General features: G+C 36.6%; 1 protein-coding gene across 1 annotated transcript in view; it reads left to right on the forward strand.

Annotated features, from left to right (window-relative positions):
* Window positions 1–21,334, forward strand: part of ZFAND4 (zinc finger AN1-type containing 4) — a 60,519-nt gene continuing 39,185 nt past the window's right edge. Inside the window, exon 1 of the mRNA XM_022564515.3 lies at window positions 1–3,138. Within this exon, the coding sequence (XP_022420223.3) occupies window positions 2,787–3,138 (352 nt within the window). The 5' untranslated portion in view covers window positions 1–2,786. The remainder of the gene's footprint in view (window positions 3,139–21,334) is intronic.

A 21,334-nucleotide genomic window follows, 5' to 3' on the forward strand; every position in this document is an offset into this window, starting at 1 on the left:
ATCATAACTCGTGGTGAGAGGCTGAATGATTTTCCCTACAACAGGAAAAAGACAAGAATGTTTGCTCTTACCACTTCTATTCAACCTGTATTGGAGATTCCAGGCAGGGCAATTAGGTAAGAAAAGGAAATAAAGATCATCTAGATGGGAAAGGAAGAAGTTAAAATTTCTGTTTGTAGTTGACATTATCTTGTATGTAGAAAATCCTAAGGAATCCACTTAGAAAAATACTAGAACTACTGAGTTCAGCAAGGTTGCAGTGAACAAGACCAATATATTAAAATCAATTGTATTTTTATACACTAGCAATGAGCAATCTGACAATGGAACTAAGAACAATTTCATTGATAGTGACATCAAAAAGAACAAAATTCTTAGAAACACGTTTTTAAAATACAAAACGTATAATCTGAAAACTATAAAACATCGTTGAAAGCAATTAAAGAAGTTATAAATAAACTGAAAGATATTGCATGTTGATGGATTATAAGACTTAATATTGTCAAGATGGTAATACTATCCAAATTAATCTGTAGACTGAACACACTCCTTATCAAAATCCCAACTGGTGTTTCTGCAAAATACACAAGCTGATCCTATAATTCCTATGGAAATTCAGATGACCCAGAATAGCCAACAATCTTGAAAGAGAAGAACAAGTTAGAAGACTCACACTTCCTGATCTCAAAACTTACTACAAAGCTACAAAGACAGTATGCTACTGGCATAAGGATAGACATATAGATCAATGGAACAGAATTGAGGTTATGGTCAGCTGGTTTTCAACAAGGGTGCCAAGACAATTCAATGAATTTAGAATAGTCTTTCTAACAAATGGTGCTGAGACAACTGGTTATTTGTCTGCAAAAGAATAGATCTGTACCCCTATTGTACAACAACCACAAAAATAAATTCAAAATGGACTATAGACCTAAATGTAAGGGCTACACTATACAATTCTTAGAAAAATATGTACTGGTCAATTGTTATTACCTTGCATTAGGCAAAGCTTTTAAAATATGACACCCAAAGTATAAGCAACAGAAGAAACATAGTCAAATTGGGCTTCATTAAAATTAAAAACTTTTGTGCTTCAAAGGAAACTATCAAGAAAGTTAAAAGACAACCCATGAAATTGGAGAAAATATTTGTGAATCATATATCCGTTAAACAGCTTGTATCTGGAAAGTGTTAGACATAAATAACTCAATGGACAGGATCTGAATGGACTTTCTGAATAGACATTTCTGTAAAGAATATGTGCAAATGGGTACTAAGCACGTAAAAAGATTCTTAACATCATTAGTCATTAAGGCAAATCACAACCACAGTGAGACACTACTTCATACACACTAGGATGGCTTTAATCAAAAGACAATAAAATGTATTGGCAAGGATGTGAAGAAATCCAAACCCTTGTTCATTGTTGGTGGGAATGTAAAATGGTTTAGACCACTTTTGAAAACAGTTTGGTAGTCCTACAAATTGCTAAACACAGGGTTACCACACAACCCATCAGTTCCACTTCTAGATATATATGGAAGAGAAAGGAAAAAACATGTCTATCACAGACTTGTAATTGAGTGTTCTCATAGCATTATTCATAATAGGCAAAAATTGGAAACAACCCAGAATGCCCATCAACTGATGGCTGGATAAGTAACATGTGGTACATCCTTATAATGGACTATTATTCAGAAATAAAAAAGAATGAAATACTGATACATCTTAGAACATGGATGAACTTTGAAAACATTATGCTAAGTGAAAGAAGCCAGTCACAAAAGTTTACAAATTGTATGATTCTATTTATGTGAAATGTCCAGAATAGGCAAAAATTTAAAAACAAAGTAGATTAGTGATTGCCTAGGGCTGAGAGAGACAGAATTTAGGAGTGTGTCTAAAGAATAAGAGGTTCCTTTTAGGGTTGATGAGAATGTTCTAAAAATGATTATGGTGATGGTTGTACAATTTTGTAACCATACTAAAGCCCAGTAAATTTTAGGCTTTAAATGGGTGAATTTTATGGTATATAAATTATATCGCCATAAAGGTACTGAAAAGATTTACCTACTTCTCCAGAAAGAATATGTATCATTTGTCCTTTTAGTTTAAGTTCAAGCCCCCTCCGCCTTTTCAAAGTTTTCACTGATTAATAGCAATTTATCAATTTGATTATTCCTATTCTCCTAATTATACACTTATAATTTATTTTAGTATTCTGTTGGTTGTGTTTGCCTCTCATATTCGTTAGCCATTGTATGTTTGTGTGTAGAGATTATGTCTAATGTCTGTTACCAGTATTAACCTCATCTCAGTGCTATACTGGTGGATAACCTCTGGAAACCCAAATGCTTATTGATTATTTAGTGAATCCTACTTTTAAGATGGTTACTATTCCTTTTATTCAGTGTGATTCAGATGTACAATGGCTATAACATTATACTTTGTATGGGTTTTAAAATGTAACTTATGTGTTTTAGGAAAGGATGTGCATAACTTATTCAAAGTCTTGCAAATATATACCTACATGTGGAGTTCATTGGTTTAAATATCATTAACAACAAAACATATTTGTTGAGCATGTAGTGTAAGTAACTGCTGAGCTCTAGTAAGATAAAGTGTAGCAAATATACCTGTTCTTAATAATCTTACACTCTAATTGGGAGAGTGAGTTCAAAGACAATTGTGTAAAGCTCAGGATTAGGCCTAGTAAGCACTAAAATGAATTCCGGGCTCTCTGGAAGGCTGATATGGGCCAGAGTTGAGAAAATCTTTGTGGAGGAATGAGACTTTCACATAGGCTTGTTAAAAAAAACATTATTCTTGTTTTTCAGGTACAAAACTCAAAACATGAACAACGATATATGTTACCAATGTTCAAAGCTGATTTGGTTAGAACTGGAATACAGTTGCCTACAACATATTCCAGAGGAATTAGAAAAGTCAAAGTAATGGATAACAGAAAAGATCCTCCATTCTTCAATGAAGATAACGTGGGACCATTTTACTACAGACTTCCTTTCTATGATACCATGGAGCTCTTCATTGAAACACTGACTGGAACATGTTTTGAGCTGAGAGTTTCACGCTTTGAAGCTGTTATTTCTGTGAAAGCAAAAATTCGAAGATTGGAAGGTACTAGTCTTTCTTGTTTTGTAGGATATGAGGATTAAATTTGTTCTTCAAGAGTATATAATAACTTTTTAGCTTTTGTTATGGAGAAATGTCAGACATACATGGAATTAGAAAGAAATGGAGAATGAATCCTTATATACGCCCTACTCAGCTTCAACAGTTATCAATTCATGAATTGTCTTTTTTCCATTCCTGCATTTCCCCCACTCTGTTCCCTTTCTACCAGATTCTTTTGAATCAAAGCAAATCCCTGGCATTATGTTAATGGTGTGAAATAATATTTTAAAATAGTTTTTCAACAGGTTATGATGATGTGAAGATTCTGCAATAACTGCCTTACAGTGATAATTGAATTCCCTTTTATTGACCCTGTTTACTTTTTTAGAGTGCTTTGTGAATTCTTTTTTTTTTTTTTTTTTTTTTTTTTGCGGTACGCGGGCCTCTCACTGTTATGGCCTCTCCCGTTGTGGAGCACAGGCTCTGGGCGCGCAGGCTCAGCGGCTACGACTCACGGGCCCAGCCGCTCCGCGGCATGTGGGATCTTCCCGGACTGGGGCACGAACCAGCGTCCCCTGCAACGACAGGCGGACTCCCAACCACTGCGCCACCAGGGAAGCCCTACTTTTTCTTTTTTTAATGTGGAGATTTTCTGGGAAGAGTTTTTGGTTTACATTTACATAGATTTGAAGTTTCCTCAGTATAGCAGGGATACTGAATATTGTATAATGTCTCTTTTGTGGTTAGCGTATTTGTGAAAAGTGTTATAAATTACTTTGTGTTAAAATTAGTCTTTTTCTTTGTACTTGGCAGATTTCTGAAATAAGTGGTATTTGCCATTTATAGTTGTTAAAATCCAGTAAAGACTAGAAAATTTTCCATATAACACTAAATGGATCTTTGCTTTTTGAGCCAGCTGGAACTTGCTTGTAATAAAGGTAGAAACTAGCATGCCTTCTAGCTCAGTTTAAGTTCAGAATTATAGAAGGATGAGAAGGATTGGAATTTTTTATCTTTGTAAAGTCAAGGATCCTGGTATCTGAGTTTCTGAAATTTGGTATTCCTCTAGTAACTAAGTTCTATTGAAGTTAGTGACCAGCTGAGTCCAATGACCACATCAGTACACCCATTAATGGCACATGAAGCTTTTCTGTCCCCAAATGATTTGGTGAAATACAGAGTCAGAATAGTTTATTTTGACTTTTCCTGCTCTTTTATTTATATGATGGTGTAATGATATCTTTTTAGGAGTGGTAAGATTTTTAAAAAACCCTCTTGTGTTCTAAGTAATCTCTGCATTTTTTCCTGCTTTCAGGCATTTTGAATAATCTCCGTGCAGCAGAAGCACTCTAGAGGGCATCCTGTTTAGTTCTCTTAATGGCAGAAGAGTAGATTTGGGCTTAGGAAAGATTAGGGGCTAATCCCAGGGAAATATTTACTGACAGAGTTGGACCAGAGCCAAGATCTAGGCTACTTGTCCCCTGTAGGAGGAGACATAGGGTAAGAGCAATGACTTTGTGTAGTTATTAGACAGTTGAAACCTAGTTTAGACATTTATAAAACGAATATACTTATTGGGAGATTAAATGAGGTAATATGTAGAATCTCTACAGTCTTTGTCTGCTTGGGCTGTCACAATAAAATAGCATAGACTGGGAGGCTTAAACAACAGAAATTTATTTTCTCACAGTTCCAGAGCCTGAAACTCTGAGATCAGGCTACCAGCATGATCAGATTCTGGTGAGGCTTTCTTCCTGACTTGTAGACAGGTTTGTTTTCACTGTGTCCTCACATGGGCATCTCTTCTTATAAGGGCTTGGATCCAACCATAAGGGCCTTACCCTCATGACCTCACCTAAACCTAATTATCTCCCAAAGGCCCCATCTCCGAATACCATCACTTTGAGGGTTAGGACTTCAAGATATAAACTTTGGGGGGATACAGTTCAGTCCATAGCACTTACCACTAGTGGTCAATAGATCTTAATTCCTGTTCCCATTCCCCATCCTTCTAGCCCTCACCCCTTCTTTCCCTCCTATTCTCTAAACTTTTGTAACTTCTTGCAGCCTGTGGGCAGGGATAGTCACTCTGCTCTTCAGGAGGCTTTAAGAGGGCATCCTTCATGTAAAATTAATTTTAATCCTTTTCTAGGTGATATTTCTATTTCTACCCAGGATGACATTTGAGGATAACATGGTGGGTAAGACTCTCCAAGATAAAAGGATATGGAGTAGGTAGGATAGGAAGGCAGAGGTGACACTGTTCAGTTTAATCCTTCAGGGAAATGGTTGCCCTGCCAGACTGCTTTTCCTTTTGGGCAACTTTTGGGAAGCTGGGAACTAGAGCATAGTGGGAGATAGGAGGGTAGATGGAGGGGACTGCAGAGAAAGGGTTGAAGGAGTGTGCTGGATTAGGAATGATGAGGCTGTAGTACCTACAAGGGGACTTTAAATGGGTCTTGAAGGGACAGGAGCAACTGAAGCCAGACTGCCTGGTTTCAGATTCCCAACTGAGTAAATTACTTAACCTCTCTTTACCTCAGTTGTGCTAATTTAAAATGGGACTAATAATAGTACCTAGTTCCGAGTTGTCCTCAGGATTAAACGAATTCAATGAAAAGCATTTAGCAGAGCATCTGTGCTCTTTATGAGGGGAAAATGGTTAGTCTGTGGAGATAGTGCAATATGTACCAAAGGATATAAGAGCTATGCCCTTGGGAGGAGATGTAATTTAGTTCTCTTGAGTTTCCAGAGAAGGAAAATTCTTTGGATCTTATCATTACCTAAAGTAGTGTTCTGCAAAGAAGAGTACATGGTACTCAGAGGATAGGGATTTGGAAAGAAAAAATGTGCCAAGAAATGTAAGGGATTATTGTCAGCTGGTTTTTTATTGCCGTGGGCAGTGGATTCCCTGGACTTGCCATCAAATCATTGGCATTACCGCTCCCTAATAAAGATTTCTCTTCCGTACATGGGATAGGATTGTTTCCCTGGCCAACTTTATGAGTTGGTGGGACCATGTTAATAGTTCTGGCCAGTGAGCTATGAATGGAAGTCTCCATCAGCCTGGGTCCCTGAGTGACTATAGTGAGCAGAGCCCTCTTGACATGCATTAGACATGTAACTTGAGCAAAAAATAAATCTTTGTCTTAAGCCATTGACGTTTTGGGGATGGTTTGGGGTAAGTTCAATATAACCTACTTTATTTTGCCTGATACAGTATCAACTAGGGACCCATTTTTTTCACTTTATAAATAATTGGCTATATAAATACCACTTATTGAATTAGTCTAGTCTTTTCTCACTAAAGTAATTTCATACCTGTCATGTTTTACATTTTTATATGCACACAACTCTTAATCACTTGATGTGTCCCCCCGTGCCAAAATTATACTGTCTTACTTATTGTAATACAATTTATAAGTTTTGATAGCTGATTGTATCCATACATATTAAGGATTATGTCGTCTCGGAGAACTGACCCCTTTATCACTAGGTAATGCCCCTCTTTATCTGGATATTTTTCCTTGCTCTGTAGCCTGTTCTGTCTGCAATTAATATAGCTACTCTAGCTTTTTTTTTTGATTAGCATTAGCATAATATATCGTTTTCCATCCCTTTACTTCTTTTTCCCTCAGTTTTATTGAGGTATAATTGACAAATAAAATTGTATCCATCCCTGTACTTTTTTTTATATCCAGCTATATTACTATTTATTTATTTTATTTTATTTTATTTTTTTAACATCTTTATTGCAGTATAATTGCTTTACAATGGTGTGTTAGTTTCTGCTTTATAACAAAGTGAATCAGCTATACATATACATATATCCCCATATCTCGTCCCTCTTGCATCTCCCTCCCTCCCACCCTCCCTATCCCACCCCTCTAGGTGGTCACAAAGCACCGAGCTGATCTCCCTGTGCTATGCGGCTGCTTCCCACTAGCTATTGGTTTTACATTTGGTATTATATATATATCCGATGTGGCACATATATACAATGGAATATTACTCAGCCATAAAAAGAAACGAAATTGAGTTATTTGTAGTGAGGTGGATGGACCTAGAGTCTGTCATACAGAGTGAAGTAAGTCAGAAAGAGAAAAGCAAATACCGTATGCTAACACATATATATGGAATCCAAAAAAAAAAATGGTCATGAAGACCCTAGCGACAGGACGGGAATAAAGACGCAGACCTACTAGAGAATGGACTTGAGGACATGGGGAGGGGGAAGGGTAAGCTGGGACAAAGTGAGAGAGTGGCATGGACATATATACATCCCTCTACTTTTAATCTATATATATCTTTATATTTAAAGTGGATTTCTTATAGACAACATATAGTTGGGTCTTGTTTTTTGATCCACTCTGACAATCTGTCTTTTAATTGGTTTATTGAGGCAATTGATGTTTAAAATGGTTACTGATATAGTTGAATTAATAACTACCATATCTGTTTCTATTTTCTACTCATTGCCCTTATTCTTTGTTCCTTCTTTAATGCTCTTTCTTTCTTTATGTAGATCTATATCATTTTCCTTTTCTCTGAAGAACTTCATTTCCTGCAAGGCAGTTGTACTAGCAACAAATTATCTCAAATTTTGTTTATCTGAGAAACTCTATTTCTCCTTCACTTTTGAAGGATAATTTCATAGGTTACAGAATTCTAGGTTGGTGGTCTTTTTCTTTCAACATTTTAAATATTTTACTCCACTCTCTTCTTGCTTATAGGATTTTGGATAAGAAGGTTCCTGTAATTATTATCCATATGGTTTTTCCTCTGTCTTCTTTGAAGACTTTCTCTTTGTCTTTGCTTTTCTGCAGTTTGATATAACATGCCTAGGTGTAGATTTTAAAATTTTTATCCTATTTATCCATCACAATCCTTCTGATGTGCAGCTATCCTATTTGGTGTTCTCTGAGCTTTGTAATCTGTGCTTTGGTGTATCTCATTAATTTTGGAAAATTCTGGGTCATTATTACTTAAACTATTTCTTCTGTTTCAATTTTCTCTTTCTTCTAGTATTCCAGTTACACGTTTTGAAAAATTTCAATAGTTCTTTGATGTTCCTTTTTTAAAAAATTCTTTTTTCTCTTTACATTTTGATTTGAGAAGTTCCTGTTGACATTTCTTTCAGTTCACTGATTCTTTCCTTGCCTTACCCAGTCTGCTGATGAGCGAGCCTGTCAAAGGCATATCTTTTTCCATCCCTTTACTTCTTTTTTCCCCAGCTTTATTGAGCTTCCTTTTGCTTATATGTAATACACATGCATTTGAGATTTATTCATATTGTTCCATATATCAATAGTTCATTCTGTTTATGGTTGAGTAGTTTTCCATTGTATGGATATACTACACTTACTCATTCCCAAGTTGAGGACACTTCAGTTTTTGGTGATTTTGAATAACCCATTTTAACTTTCATGTACAGTTTTGGTTGTTTTTCTTTTTGCGGTACGCGGGCCTCTCACTGTTGTGGCCTCTCCCGTTGAGGAGCACAGGCTCCGGACGCTCAGGCTCAGCGGCCATGGCTCACGGGCCCAGCTGCTCCGCGGCATGTGGGATCTTCCCGGACCGGGGAACGAACCCGTGTCCCCTGCATCGGCAGGCAGACTCTCAACCACTGCGCCACCAGGGAAGCCCTGAGATTGGGTTTTTTTGGTGGATTCTATAGGGTTTTCCATGTTCTTAGATCATGTCATCTGTGAATATAGTTTTACTTCTTCCTTTCCAATCTCAATACTTTTTATTTTTTTTTCTTGCCTAATTGTCCTGACTAGAACCGTCAGTAAAATGTTAAATAGAAATGGTGAAAGTGAACATCCGTGTCTTATTTCTGATTTTAGGGGGACAGCTTTCATCCTTTTATGGTTAGATATGGTGGTTACTGATTGTTGTTTTATAGAGACTGTATACCAGCTTGAGGAAATTTCCTTCAATTCCTATTTGTTCAATGTTTTCTCATGAAATAATTGGATTTTGTCACATGCACTTTCTGTATCTATTGAGATAGATGCTCATGTGGTTTTTGTGCACTCCTGGGATGAATCCCACCTGGTCGTGGTACATAATCCTTCTGATGTGCAGCTAGATTCTGTTTGCTAGTATTTTGTTGAGGATATTTGCAACTATATTCACAAGGGATATTAGTCTGTAGTTTTATTTTCTTGTAATATCTTTGGTGTTTACTAGTAACCCAGTGATACTGCCCTGACAGAAGGAGTTGGTAAGTTTTCTGTCCTCTTTTACTTTTTGTAAGAGTTTGTGAAAGATTATGTTAATCCTTTAAATCAGGGGTCCCCATCCCACGGGCTGCAGACTGATACCAGTCTGCAGCCTGTTAGGAACCAGGCCGCACAGCAAGAGGTGAGCAGCAGGTGAGTGAGCGAACAAAGCTTCATCTTTGTGGACCGCCTGGAGGGGTGGGACAGGGAGGGTGGGAGGGAGGGAGGGAGGGAGACGCAAGAGGGAAGAGATATGGGAACATATGTATATGTATAACTGATTCACTTTGATATAAAGCAGAAACTAACACACCATTGTAAAGCAATTATACCCCAATAAAGATGTAAAAAAAAAAAAAAGCTTCATCTGCTGCTTCCGATAGCTCGCGTTACCACCTGAACCATCTCCCCCCGCACCGCCCCCCGTCCGTGGAAGAATTGTCTTCCATGAAACCCATCCCTGGTGCCAGAAAGGTTGGGGACCAATGATTTAAATTAAATGTTTGGCAGAATTTAGCATTAATGTCTGGTCCTGAGCTCTTTTTGTTGGATGTTTTTTGATTACTGACTCAATCTCTGCTTTTTTAGGTTTATTCAGATATTCTGTTTCTTCTTGATTCAGTTTTCATAGTTTGTGAGTTTCTAGGAATTATTCCATTTCATGCAGCTTGTTTAATTTTTGTAAGGTCAGTAGCAATGTGTCCACTTTCATTCCTGATTTTTGTGATTTGAGTCTCCCTTTTCTTAGTCTAGCTAAAGTTTTGTCGATTTTGTTACTTTTTTGAAATAACTGATTTCCTTAGTTTTCTCTATTATTTATTTTGTTTACTTTATTATTTCTTTCTCCTCCTTGCTTTGAGTTTAGTTTGGTGTTCTGTTTTAGTTTCTTAAGGTGGAAGTTTAAATTATTGATTTGAGATCTTCTTTTTTAATGTAGGTGTTTATAGCTATAAATTATAAATATATTAATATTGTCTTTTGTATTTACCTATGTATTTTTTTTTTTTTAACCAATGTTCTTTATTTCTTTGTGTGGATTCAAGGTAGTCTCCAGTGTTCTTTCATTGTAGCCTGAAGGACTCCTTTTAATATTTTTTGTATGACAGGCTGCTAGTGACAAACTCTTTCAATTTTTGTTTGTCTGAATTGTTTTAATTCTTCTCCATTTTTGAAGGATAATTTCATTATATATAGAATTATTGGTTGACAGGGTTTTTTTTCTTTCGGCACTTTGAATATGTCATCTTTTTGCCTTCTGTCTTCCATGGTTTCCGATTAGGAATCAGCTGTTAATCTTATTGACCATGCCTTTGTTTGATAAGTAACTCTTCTCTTGCTGCTTTCAAGATTCTCTCTTTGTCTCTGTTTGTCAGTCCCCTGTTCAAAACCTTCCAGTGTCTTCCCATCACAATCAAAGTAAAATCCAAATGCACTACTGTTGCATTTAAAGTTTTTCCTACATGTATCTTTTTTTTTTTTTTTTTTTCGGTACGCGGGCCTCTCACTGTTGTGGCCTCTCCCGTTGTGGAGCACAGGCTCCGGACGCGCAGGCTCAGCGCGTGGCTCACTGGGCCCGTGGCTCACTGGGCCCATGGCTCACGGGCCCAGCCGCTCCGTGTCATGTGGGATCCTCCCGGACCGGGGCACGAACCCGCGTCCCCTGCATCGACAGGCGGACTCTCAACCACTGCGCCACCAGGGAAGCCCCCTACATGTATCTTTAACCCTGTTTTATTACTTTCCATTTTAGTAATTCTACTTGAGGCACACCACCTTTTTATTCTTTCTTCAATAAGACCAGCATCTTCCTGCTTAAAGGTATCTCCTCCTCCAGATACAGTTATTGTTCATTCTCTCACTTTATTAAAATTCTCAAAGGGAATTCCCTGGTGTTCTGGTGGTTAGGACTGTGTACTGTTACTGCAGAGGGCCTGGGTTCAATCCCTGGTCAGGGAACTAAAGATCCCACAAGCTGTGTGGCATTGCCAAAAAAAAAAAAAATTCTCACATGTCATTTCCTCATGCCTTTCTTAACCACTCTTATTAAAAATATACTTCCCACTCCTACCTGTGCCAGTCACTCTTTATTTTTACCCTGCTGTATTGGTTTTCATTACATTGAATAACCTGGCATTATATTATAGGTGAATGTATGGATGAATGGTTGGATTTATTATTAGTATTATTTTTAAGTAAAATCTAAGCATCATGAGGTCGTGGTCTTTTTTCTTATTCACCAGTGTATTTTTAGCCCAGAGACTAATGTCTGACATAGAATAAGCGTTCAAATATTTGAGTGAAGGAAATCCAGAGTGATGTTTAATAGTTCTTAACTGTATCTAACTGAAATATGGTCATCTAGTATAGATTATTTTTCCATTTGAGACATTAAAATATGTAATCTCTTTGTATATGCCATTCCTTCTCTAGTTTATTCTCATAGAGCTCTTTCTACCATTACTTTTTGCATTTTCTGAAGTGACTACATTCCTACAATGTTTTCAAAAGTACTTTAACGTCTTTGTTTTGACAGTATGTATGTACTACATGTACTTACCACATAATGTTAATCTTAAGAATTAAAGTGGAAATTGACAATGTTGAGTAGAAATATATGTATTCAGTTTAATAAGAAACCAGGAATGGAAATAATTTTCAGTTTATTGGTTTTCTCAATTTCTTTCTTTTAGATAAGCATTTTAAAAATTAATGAATTTTGTTAGAGCAATTTTCAGATCACAATAAAACTGAACAAAAACTAGAGATTTCCTGTAGACTGCATGCCCTCCACCCTCCCTTGTACAACCTCTCCCACTATCAACATCTCACACTAGAGTGAGGCATTTGTTATAGCTGATGAACCTACATTGACATACCATTTTCACCCAAAGTCCATAGTTTACATTACATAGTTTACATAATGATATATTTACCATTATAGTACTATAGAAGATAATTTCATTTCCCTAAAAGTTCTCTGTGCTGTCCCTATTCATTCCTCCCTCTTCTCAACCCCTGGAAGCCATATTCTTTTTACTGTCTATTCCATAGTTTTGTATTTTCCAGAATGTCATATAGTTGAAATCATAGAGTATGTAGCCTTTTCAGATTGGCTTCTTCCCATTAGAAATATGCATTTATGTTTCCTCCATGCCTTCTAATGGCTTGATAGTTTATTTCTTTATAACACTGAACACTGCTTAGATCTTTATAACACTCCCATTGTCTTCATGTACCCCAGTTTAATTACCCATTCATCTACTGAAGGACATCTTGGTTGCTTCAAGTTTTGGCGATTATGAATAATAAAGATGCTATAAACATCCATGTGCAGGTTTTTGTGTGGGCATAAATTTTCAGCTCTTTTAGGAAAATACCAAGGAGTGTGATTGCTGGATTGTATGGTAAGAGTATGTTTAGTTTTGTACAAAACTGCCAAGGTGACTGTACCATTTTGCATTCCCACCAGCATTGAATGAGAGTTCCTATTGCTGTACATCCTTGCCAGCATTTGATGATGTCAGTGTTCTGGATTTTGGCCATTCTAATAGGTGTGTAGTGGTATTTCATTGTCATTTTAATTTGCATTTCACTAATGACATATGATGTTGAACATCTTTTCAAATGCTTACTTGTTATCTGTATATCTTCTTGGGTAAAGTGTCTGTTCAGGTCTTTAACCCATTTTTAAATTTTAAGTTGTTTCTTTTCTTATTGTTGTTTGTTTTCTCCCAGTCTGTGGCGTGTCTTCTCATTCTCTTGACATTGTCTTTTGCAGAGCAGTAGTGTATAATTTTAATGAAGTCTAGCTTATCGATTATTTCTTTCATGGATCATGCTTTTGTTGTTGTATCTAAAAAGTCATCACCATACCCAAGGTCATCTAGGTTTTTCTGCTTGTTATCATCTAGGAGTTTTATAGTTTTGCATTTTACATTTAGGACTCTGATCCATTTTGAGTTTATTTCTGTGAAGCATATAAGGTCTGTGTCTAGATTATTTTTTATTTTTTTTTGCATGTGGATGTCCAGTTATTCCAGCACTATTTGTGGAAAAGACTATCTTTGCTCCATTATATTGCCTTCACTCCCTTGTCAAAGATCACTTGACTATATTTTTGTGGGTGTATTTCTGTGCTCTCTATTCTATTGATTATATTTGTTTATTCTTTCATCATTACCACGCTGTCTTGATTGCTGTAACTTTATAGTAAGTCTTGAAGTTGCATAGTGTCGGTCTTCAAACTCTGTTCTTCAGTATTGGAATCACTATTCTGGGTCTTTTGCCTTTCCATATAAACTTTACAATAAGTTTATTGATAGCCACAAAATAACATGCTAAGATCTTGATGGGATTGTGTTGTATCTACAGATCAAGATGGGAAGAACTGACATCTTGACAATATTGAGTCTTCCAGTCCATGAATGTGGAATCTCTCTCTAGTTATTTGGTTATTATTTGATATCTTTCATTACTATTTTATAGTTTTCCTCATATAGCTCTCATACATATTTATTAGATTCATACCTAAGTTTTAAAATTATATTTGGTGCTAACATAAATGATAATGTATTTTTAATTTCAAATTCCACTTGACCATTGCTGGTATATAAAAAAGTGATAGACTTTAGTATATTAATCTGGTATCCTGCGACCTTGCTATAATCTAATTGCTTATCAGTTCCAGGAGCTTTTTGTTGACTCTTTTTGGATTTTTCTACATAGACAATCATGTCATATGCAAACAAAGACAGTTTTATAACTTCTTCCCAATCTGTATACTTTTCATTTCCTTTTCTTGTTTTATTGTATTAGCTAGGACTTCCAGTACAATATTCAAAAGCAGTAGTGAGGGGAGACATCCTTGCCTTGTTACTGATCTTAGCAGGAAATCTTTGAATTTTGAACAATTAAGTATGTAGGGATTTTGTTTTTGTTTTGGGTTTTTTTTGGTCAAATTGAGGAAGTTCCCCTCTATTCCTAATTTGCTGGGAACTTTTATGAGGAATGAATGTTGGATTTTGTCAAATGCTTTTTTTGAATCTATTGATGTGATCATGTGATTTTTCTTTTTTAACCTGATGACATGACGGACTACATTGCCTTGCATACTTGGGATAAATCTAACTTGGTCATGGTGTATAATTCTTTTTATTCATGTTGTTGGATTTTATTTGCTAATATTTTATTGAGAATTTTTTCATCTGTGTTCATGAGACATATTGGTCTGTAGTTTTCTTGTAGTGTCTTTGTCTGGTTTTGGTATTAGGGTAATGTTGGCCTCACAGAATGAGTTAGGAAGTATTCCTCTGCTTTTGTCTTCAGGAATCAATTATAGAAAATTGGTGTAATTTCTTTCTTAAATATTTGGTAGAATTCCCCAGTGAAACAATTTGGCCACAGTGCTTTTTGTTTTGGAAGGTTATAAATTATTGATTCAATTTCTTTAATAGATAAAACCCTATTCAGATTGTCTGTTTCTTGTGTGAGTTTTGGCAGCTTGTGTCTTTAAGGAATTGGTTCATTTCATCTAGATTATCAAATTTGTGGGCATAGGATTGTTCATAGTATTCCTTTACTATACTGAAGCTCAGAGATTCTTTTCTTAGCTGTGTTCAGCCTACTAATGAGCCCACTAAAGGCATTCTTCCTTTCTGTTACAGTATTATTAATCTCTCTAGCATTTCCTTTTACTTCTTTCTTAGAATTCCATCTCTCTGCTTACATTGCCCATCTGTTCTTGCATGCTGTCTCCTTTATCCATTAGAGCCCTTAGCATATTAATCGACTAATCATAGATTAGTTGTTTTACATTCCTGGTCTGGTAATTCCAACTTTGCTGCCCTATATGAGTCTGGTTCTGATGTTTGCTCTGTCTCTTCAAACTGTTTTTTGCCTCGTAGTATGCCTTGTTATTCTTTCTTGATAGGCAGACATGATGTACTTGGTAAAAGGAACTGCTGTTACTAGGCCTTTAGTAATGTGGTGGTGAGGTGTAGAGTAAGGTGGAGGATGGGGAAGCTTTCTACAGTCTGAAAATTAGGTGAGGTCTCAGTCTTCTATTGAGCCTGTGTCCCTGGTCTGAGAACTTCATCAGTGCTTCTCATCCTTTCCCTCCCCTTTCCTTACTCTTAGGTAGCACAGGATGGCTGGAGAGAGCTGAAGTTAAGTATTGCATATTACCCTTTCTCCATGTGGAATGCTAGAATTAGTGGGAGTTGAGTATTTCCCTTCCCTCATGTGGCTAGAGTGGATTGGACTTAGATATTTCCTTTCCCTCAGGTGAGCTAGGCTCTGATAAAACCCCAGAAGACTAGGTGCTGGTAAAATAGTTTCTCTTGAGGGCAGGCCTTGTTAAGAACAGAATGCTCTAGTATATTTCAAACTAGTTACTTCCTCCCCTCCCTCTGCTGGAAACACTAGGGGGGTTTTCTCTGATATTCACTGTGAGAAGGTGGGCAAGCTCCTGGAGGTAAAATTCACAAAGTGTGTGTGGGGGGCCCTATGAGTAGGTTCCCTGGAATTTTTAGCTCTCAGATTTGTCCATACTGAGACTCCTGTAGTTCGTCAATTATAGGTTAGGTTTTCCTACCCACTGGTTCCAGGTAGAGGTTTCTGCTCTGGTTTGTTGTGATTTTCTATATTCACTTGTCTGTCTCTCCAATATTGGGGGTAGTGATTTGCCCTGTGACCTCATTTCTTTGATGGATTCAAGAAGAGTTGTTGACTTTTTAGTTTGTTCAGGTTTTACTTGTTAGGATTCAGTGGTGACTTCCAAGCTCCTTACATGCTTACCTGGAGATCAGAAGTTTTGACTATATTTTAAGAGGGTCATTCTTGCTGGTGTGCTGAGGATAGTCAGAGAGAGAAAGGGGAAGCAGAGGTAGAGGCTGTTACACAAACACAGGTGAGAAATGTGCTGTGTTGGACTATAGAATGGTAGTTGGAAAGAAAATATTTCTGTTTGGATGTTTGGATATCATAGAGCCAGCAAGACTTGCTGACAGATTGAAAGAGAGGTGTTGGGGGTAACTCCTTGGTATTTGACCTGAGCAACTTGGATGAATGCAGTTGCTGTTAATTGTGATGGGTACTTCTGGAGCAGAACCAGGTTTGGAGAGAAGAGACCCAAGGGTGCTCCAAAATTAAGAGGCCAGGAAGTTGAGACTGACCAGCCAAGGAGGTTTAGGGGGAGTGGCCAAAGAGGTAATAACAAAACCAAGAGAATGTGTTAGTCATCTTGTGAATAAAATGTATTCCAGGAGGAGGAAGTGATCAGATGCTGGATAGGCTGCGTAGGAAAAGAATTGAGAATTGGCCATTGGTTTTAGAAAATGGAATTAATTGGTGACTTTGACTGCATGACTAAGTTGGTATCAGCCAGATTTCTACACTGTAAAGTTACTATTTTTATCTTTGTAATTAATATCTTGTGATGTGAGGAGCTACCTTGACACTATGCAAACATCCTATTTTTTGTTATCATTTTGGTCAGTAATTTTAGCACCCGTTGATAGGCTTGTCAGTAACAGTTGTTACCATAGTATTTGATCAATGATGATTTTTCTGTTTCTTTTATATTCTGTCTGCATTTATTGGCATTTTACTATAAGGAAGTACTGTCATTTATTTCTCATTATCCCTTTTCCTAATTATTTATATCAGAATGGACTCATGAATATTTATTCTATGGGTTATAATCTATTACTGTTGTATTGCTGAGATTGTCCCAAATTTGACTATCAGGAGTACCTTCAAATTGGTTCATATTTCCTTTTGAAATGCCACCATCATTTTTTAGGCATATTCTTGCCTTCCCTGGCACCACAAGATATTCCAGGTTCATCTTGTACTTTCCCTGCCACAGCGTTCACATCAGCTGTTTCTCTAAGGTTACTTTTATTGCCGTGGTATTTAGAAACCAAGATCCAGGTGCTAAGTGTACTCCTTGCTATTGGGGTGTCATTGCTTCTAGGCTTCGTAATGGGCAGAGATAGGGAATATGTGTATTTACACTCATATACCCACACTTCTGTATTTATCTAAATTGATATATGTTAAAAACCATGAATTCAAACAGATATCTCCAATTCTAATTTATCATCACAGTGCTCATTTTAGCCTTTTCCTTTCCCTATTTTCCCATTTTCTCGCACAGTGAGAAACTTAGTTCACATTATCCATAGCATACCTACTTATTTGTTCAAACTTATACATATACATAAACTATAATATACATAAATTAATTTAGAATCACTAACCCATGGATCTCTAAGAAACAAATTTACTAACTAGAGTATATTTGTGTGCATTTCTTTTTGTTCTTTGCCTATCGTATAGGCAAAATACTGTTTTCTAAAGTTACCTAGTTTTTCCTTCCTCACACCTTCATTTGTAATATAATTATATTCATGTGTTAGTCTTTATATTCTATTTTGAAGTTTCCCCACATCCTGAATGATTTTAATTGTTCATTTGGTGGTAGGGGACGTGAGTTGATGTGAAACATCAACGTGATTCCCAATGTCAGAGCTATATAAACATTTTAGAAGTTGCTACCCTTCATTCCTACTACTTGTTCCCTTTCCCACATTCTTTCTACACCATCCAACCCATCCCCTGTTGGGTAACCAATCTCATTAGTTAATTTTTTAAAATTTATTTATTATTTATTTATTTTTGGCTGCATTGGGTCTTCGTTGCTGCGTGTGGGCTTTCTCTAGTTGCGGCGAGTGGGGACTACTCTTTGTTGCAGTGCTCAGGCTTCTCATTGTGGTGGCTTCTCTTTGTTGTGGAGCATGGGCTCTAGGCACACGGGCTTCAGTGGTTTTGGCACGTGGGCTCAGTAGTTGTGGCTTACTGGCTCTAAAGCTCAGGCTCAGTAATTGTGGCCCACAGGTTTATTTGCTCCACAGCATGTGGGATCTTCCCAGACCAGGACTTGAACCCGTGTCCCCTGCGTTGGCAGGTGGATTCTTAACCACTGCGCCACCAGGGAAACCCTCATTAGTTTCTGATTTATCCTCCCTGTTTTTATTTTGCCCAAATGGGCAGATACATGTATATTTTCATATATCCTCTTGTTTCTAATATGAATAGTAGCGTACTATAGTCTTTTGTATTGTGCTTTTTATACTTAATAATATATCCTGGATGTCACTCTAAATCAATTCATAGAGAACTTTCTCATGCAGTTTTCATAGTTTTTCTTTTCAGTTTTATAGTATTCCATTGTGTGAAAAAAATATATCAGTTTATTCAACCACTTTTTTGTATATGGCACTTAGGTTGTTTCCAGTATTTTGCATATTTACATGGTGCAACAGTGGATAACCTTGTGCATATATATTTTTGTATGTTGTAGACATATCTTCAAGGTGGAGTACTAAAATTGTGATTGCTGGTCCAAAAGGTTTAAGTGCATATGTAGTTTTGTTAGGTACCATCAAATTTCACTTCAGATGGTTGAACTAGTTCGTATTCCCACTGCAACATATGTACACCCATGACCTCCCAACAAAAGTGTTGTAATACTTTAAAATTTTTGCCAATATAATATATATTTTTTAATGTATTTATTTGGGGGCATTGGGTCTTCGTTGCTGTGCACGGGCTTTCTCTAGCTGCAGCGAGCAGGGGCTACTCTTCCATGTGGTGCGAGGGCTTCTCATTGCAGTGGCTTCTCTTGTTGTGGAGCACAGGCTCTAGGCGTGAGGACTTCAGTAGTTGTGGCACGTGGCTCAGTAGTTGTGGCTTGCAGGCTCTGGAGCACAGGCTCAGTAGTTGTGGTGCACAGGCTTAGTTGCTCTGCAGCATGTGGGATCGTCCCGGACCAGGGATTGAACCCGTGTCCCCTGCATTGGCAGGAGGATTCTTAACCACTGTGCCACCAGGGAAGTCCTAATGTGTTGTTTTAATTTGCTGTTTTATTATGAGCGAATTGGAACATTTTATTCATTTGTTTAAGGGCTATTTTTCCATCTTTCTTTTGGAATGCTTGTTCATGTCTTTTGCTTATTTTTCTATTGGGTTTTTGGTCTTTGTCTCAATTTTTAATAGGTCATTATACATTAGGGACATTAGTCTTTTGTCTCTGGTATATGTTACACGTATTTTCTCCCGGTTGTCTTTTGACTTTGTCCATAGTGGTTTCTTTCTTATGCAATTAAAATTTTTTTCTCATGTAAAAAAATTTTTTTTAAAAAGGAAATTTATCAATTTTACTGTCTCTGCATTTTGAGTCATAGTTAGAATAAGCCATTTTTTGCATCAGAGTTAAAGATGAATTCATCCATGTTTTCTTTTAGTACTTAGCTTCATTTTTTCACATTTAGATCTTTAATCCATTTGGAGTTTATTCTTATGTATGGCACTAGGTATGAATCTAATTTTATCTTTTCCCAAGTGACTACCCATTTATTCCTGCACTGTTTATTTTTAAAGTCCATTTTTGGCTCAGTAGTTTGAGATCCCACCTTTATCATCTGTCTATTTCTGGACTTTTTATATGTCAGTATCACACTTTTAATTATAGAGGCTTTAATAGTATGTTTTTCATGTCTGGTAGGGCTAGTACTCATCAATTCTCTTTTTTGGTGTTTTTCTAGCTATTTTTGCATATTTGATTTAACTTTATTGCCTTGTCTCACTCTTTTAAAAAGATTAGTATTTTTAGAGTGATTGCATTGAATTTATAAATTAACATAAGTAGAACAAACATCTTATAAGGTTGAATCATTCTATCCAAAAACAGAGTTGTTTTTTGGTTTTGTTTATCCACTTTAACAGCTTTTAGGAGTGTTTTAAAATTTTCTTTGTAGAGGTTTGCACCTTTCTTGTTAAGTATATTTCTAAGTACAGTAGTTAATAATATTTAAATATTTATTGTTATTATAAATGAAGTTTTCTCTACTGGTATATCCTATAATGGTTTATTGCTTACTTATTTGAAGGCTATGGATATTTGTATGTTAATTTTATATACTGCTAATTTACTCAATTGTCTTTCTTTTGGTCTTCTCATAAATTCTCCAGGGTTTTTCAGGTATATTTGTCATATCATCTGCAACAGAGATAGTTTCACTACTTCTTTAACCATTCTTTGGCCTTTAATTGATTTCTCTTGTCTAATTAAATTGACTAATACCTCTCTTACTATGTCAAATAGTGGCAGTGTTGGTGGACATCTTGCCTTGTTCCTGATCTTACTGGATAATGTTTCTAGTATTTCCTCATTAAATAAGATAGTGTTTTAAGACTAGTAGTATTTTAACATATTAAGAGAATATCTCTCAATTCCTATTTTCTTGAGACTTAAAATATCATGAATGGGTGTTGAATTTTGTCAAAGATTTTCTTAGCACCTATGGAGATTTTTTTTTTCCTTAGAGCTGTTAATGTGTTGGATAATAATACTACTAAATACTACTAATAATAGATTCCTTAGTATTGAACCAATCTACAATCCTGGAATACATTCCTCTTGGTTACAGCAAGTTCTTTTCTTGGTGTACTAGAGGATTCTGTTTGCCTGTATTTAGATTTTTATATCAGTTTAAGTGAATGATATTGGTCTGTAGTTTTCGTTTTTTGTAATCTCTTTATTAGGTTTAGGAGTTGATGCTGTCCTTTTTAAAAAAAATTTATTTACTTATTTTTGGCTGCATTGGGTCTTCGTTTGCTGTGCGCAGGATTTCTCTCGTTGCGGTGCGTGGGCTTCTCATTGCGGTGGCTTCTCTTGTTGCGGAGCAAGGGCTGTAGGTGTGCGGGCTTCAGTAGTTGTGGCACGCGGGCTCTAGAGTGCAGGCTCAGTAGTTGTGGTGCACGGGCTTAGTTGCTCTGTGGCATGTGGGATCTTCCCGGACCAGGGCTCGAACCTGTGTCCCCTGCGTTGGCAGGCAGATTCTTAACCACTGCGCCACCAGGGAAGTCCTATCCTTACTTCTTAAAAGAAATTAGCATATTTTCATTTA

Source organism: Delphinapterus leucas, chromosome 16 (genome assembly GCF_059928025.1).
Source record: "Delphinapterus leucas isolate spDelLeu-1000000601 "Yukka" chromosome 16, BTC_Dleu_Yukka2, whole genome shotgun sequence".
NCBI lineage: Eukaryota > Metazoa > Chordata > Mammalia > Artiodactyla > Monodontidae > Delphinapterus > Delphinapterus leucas.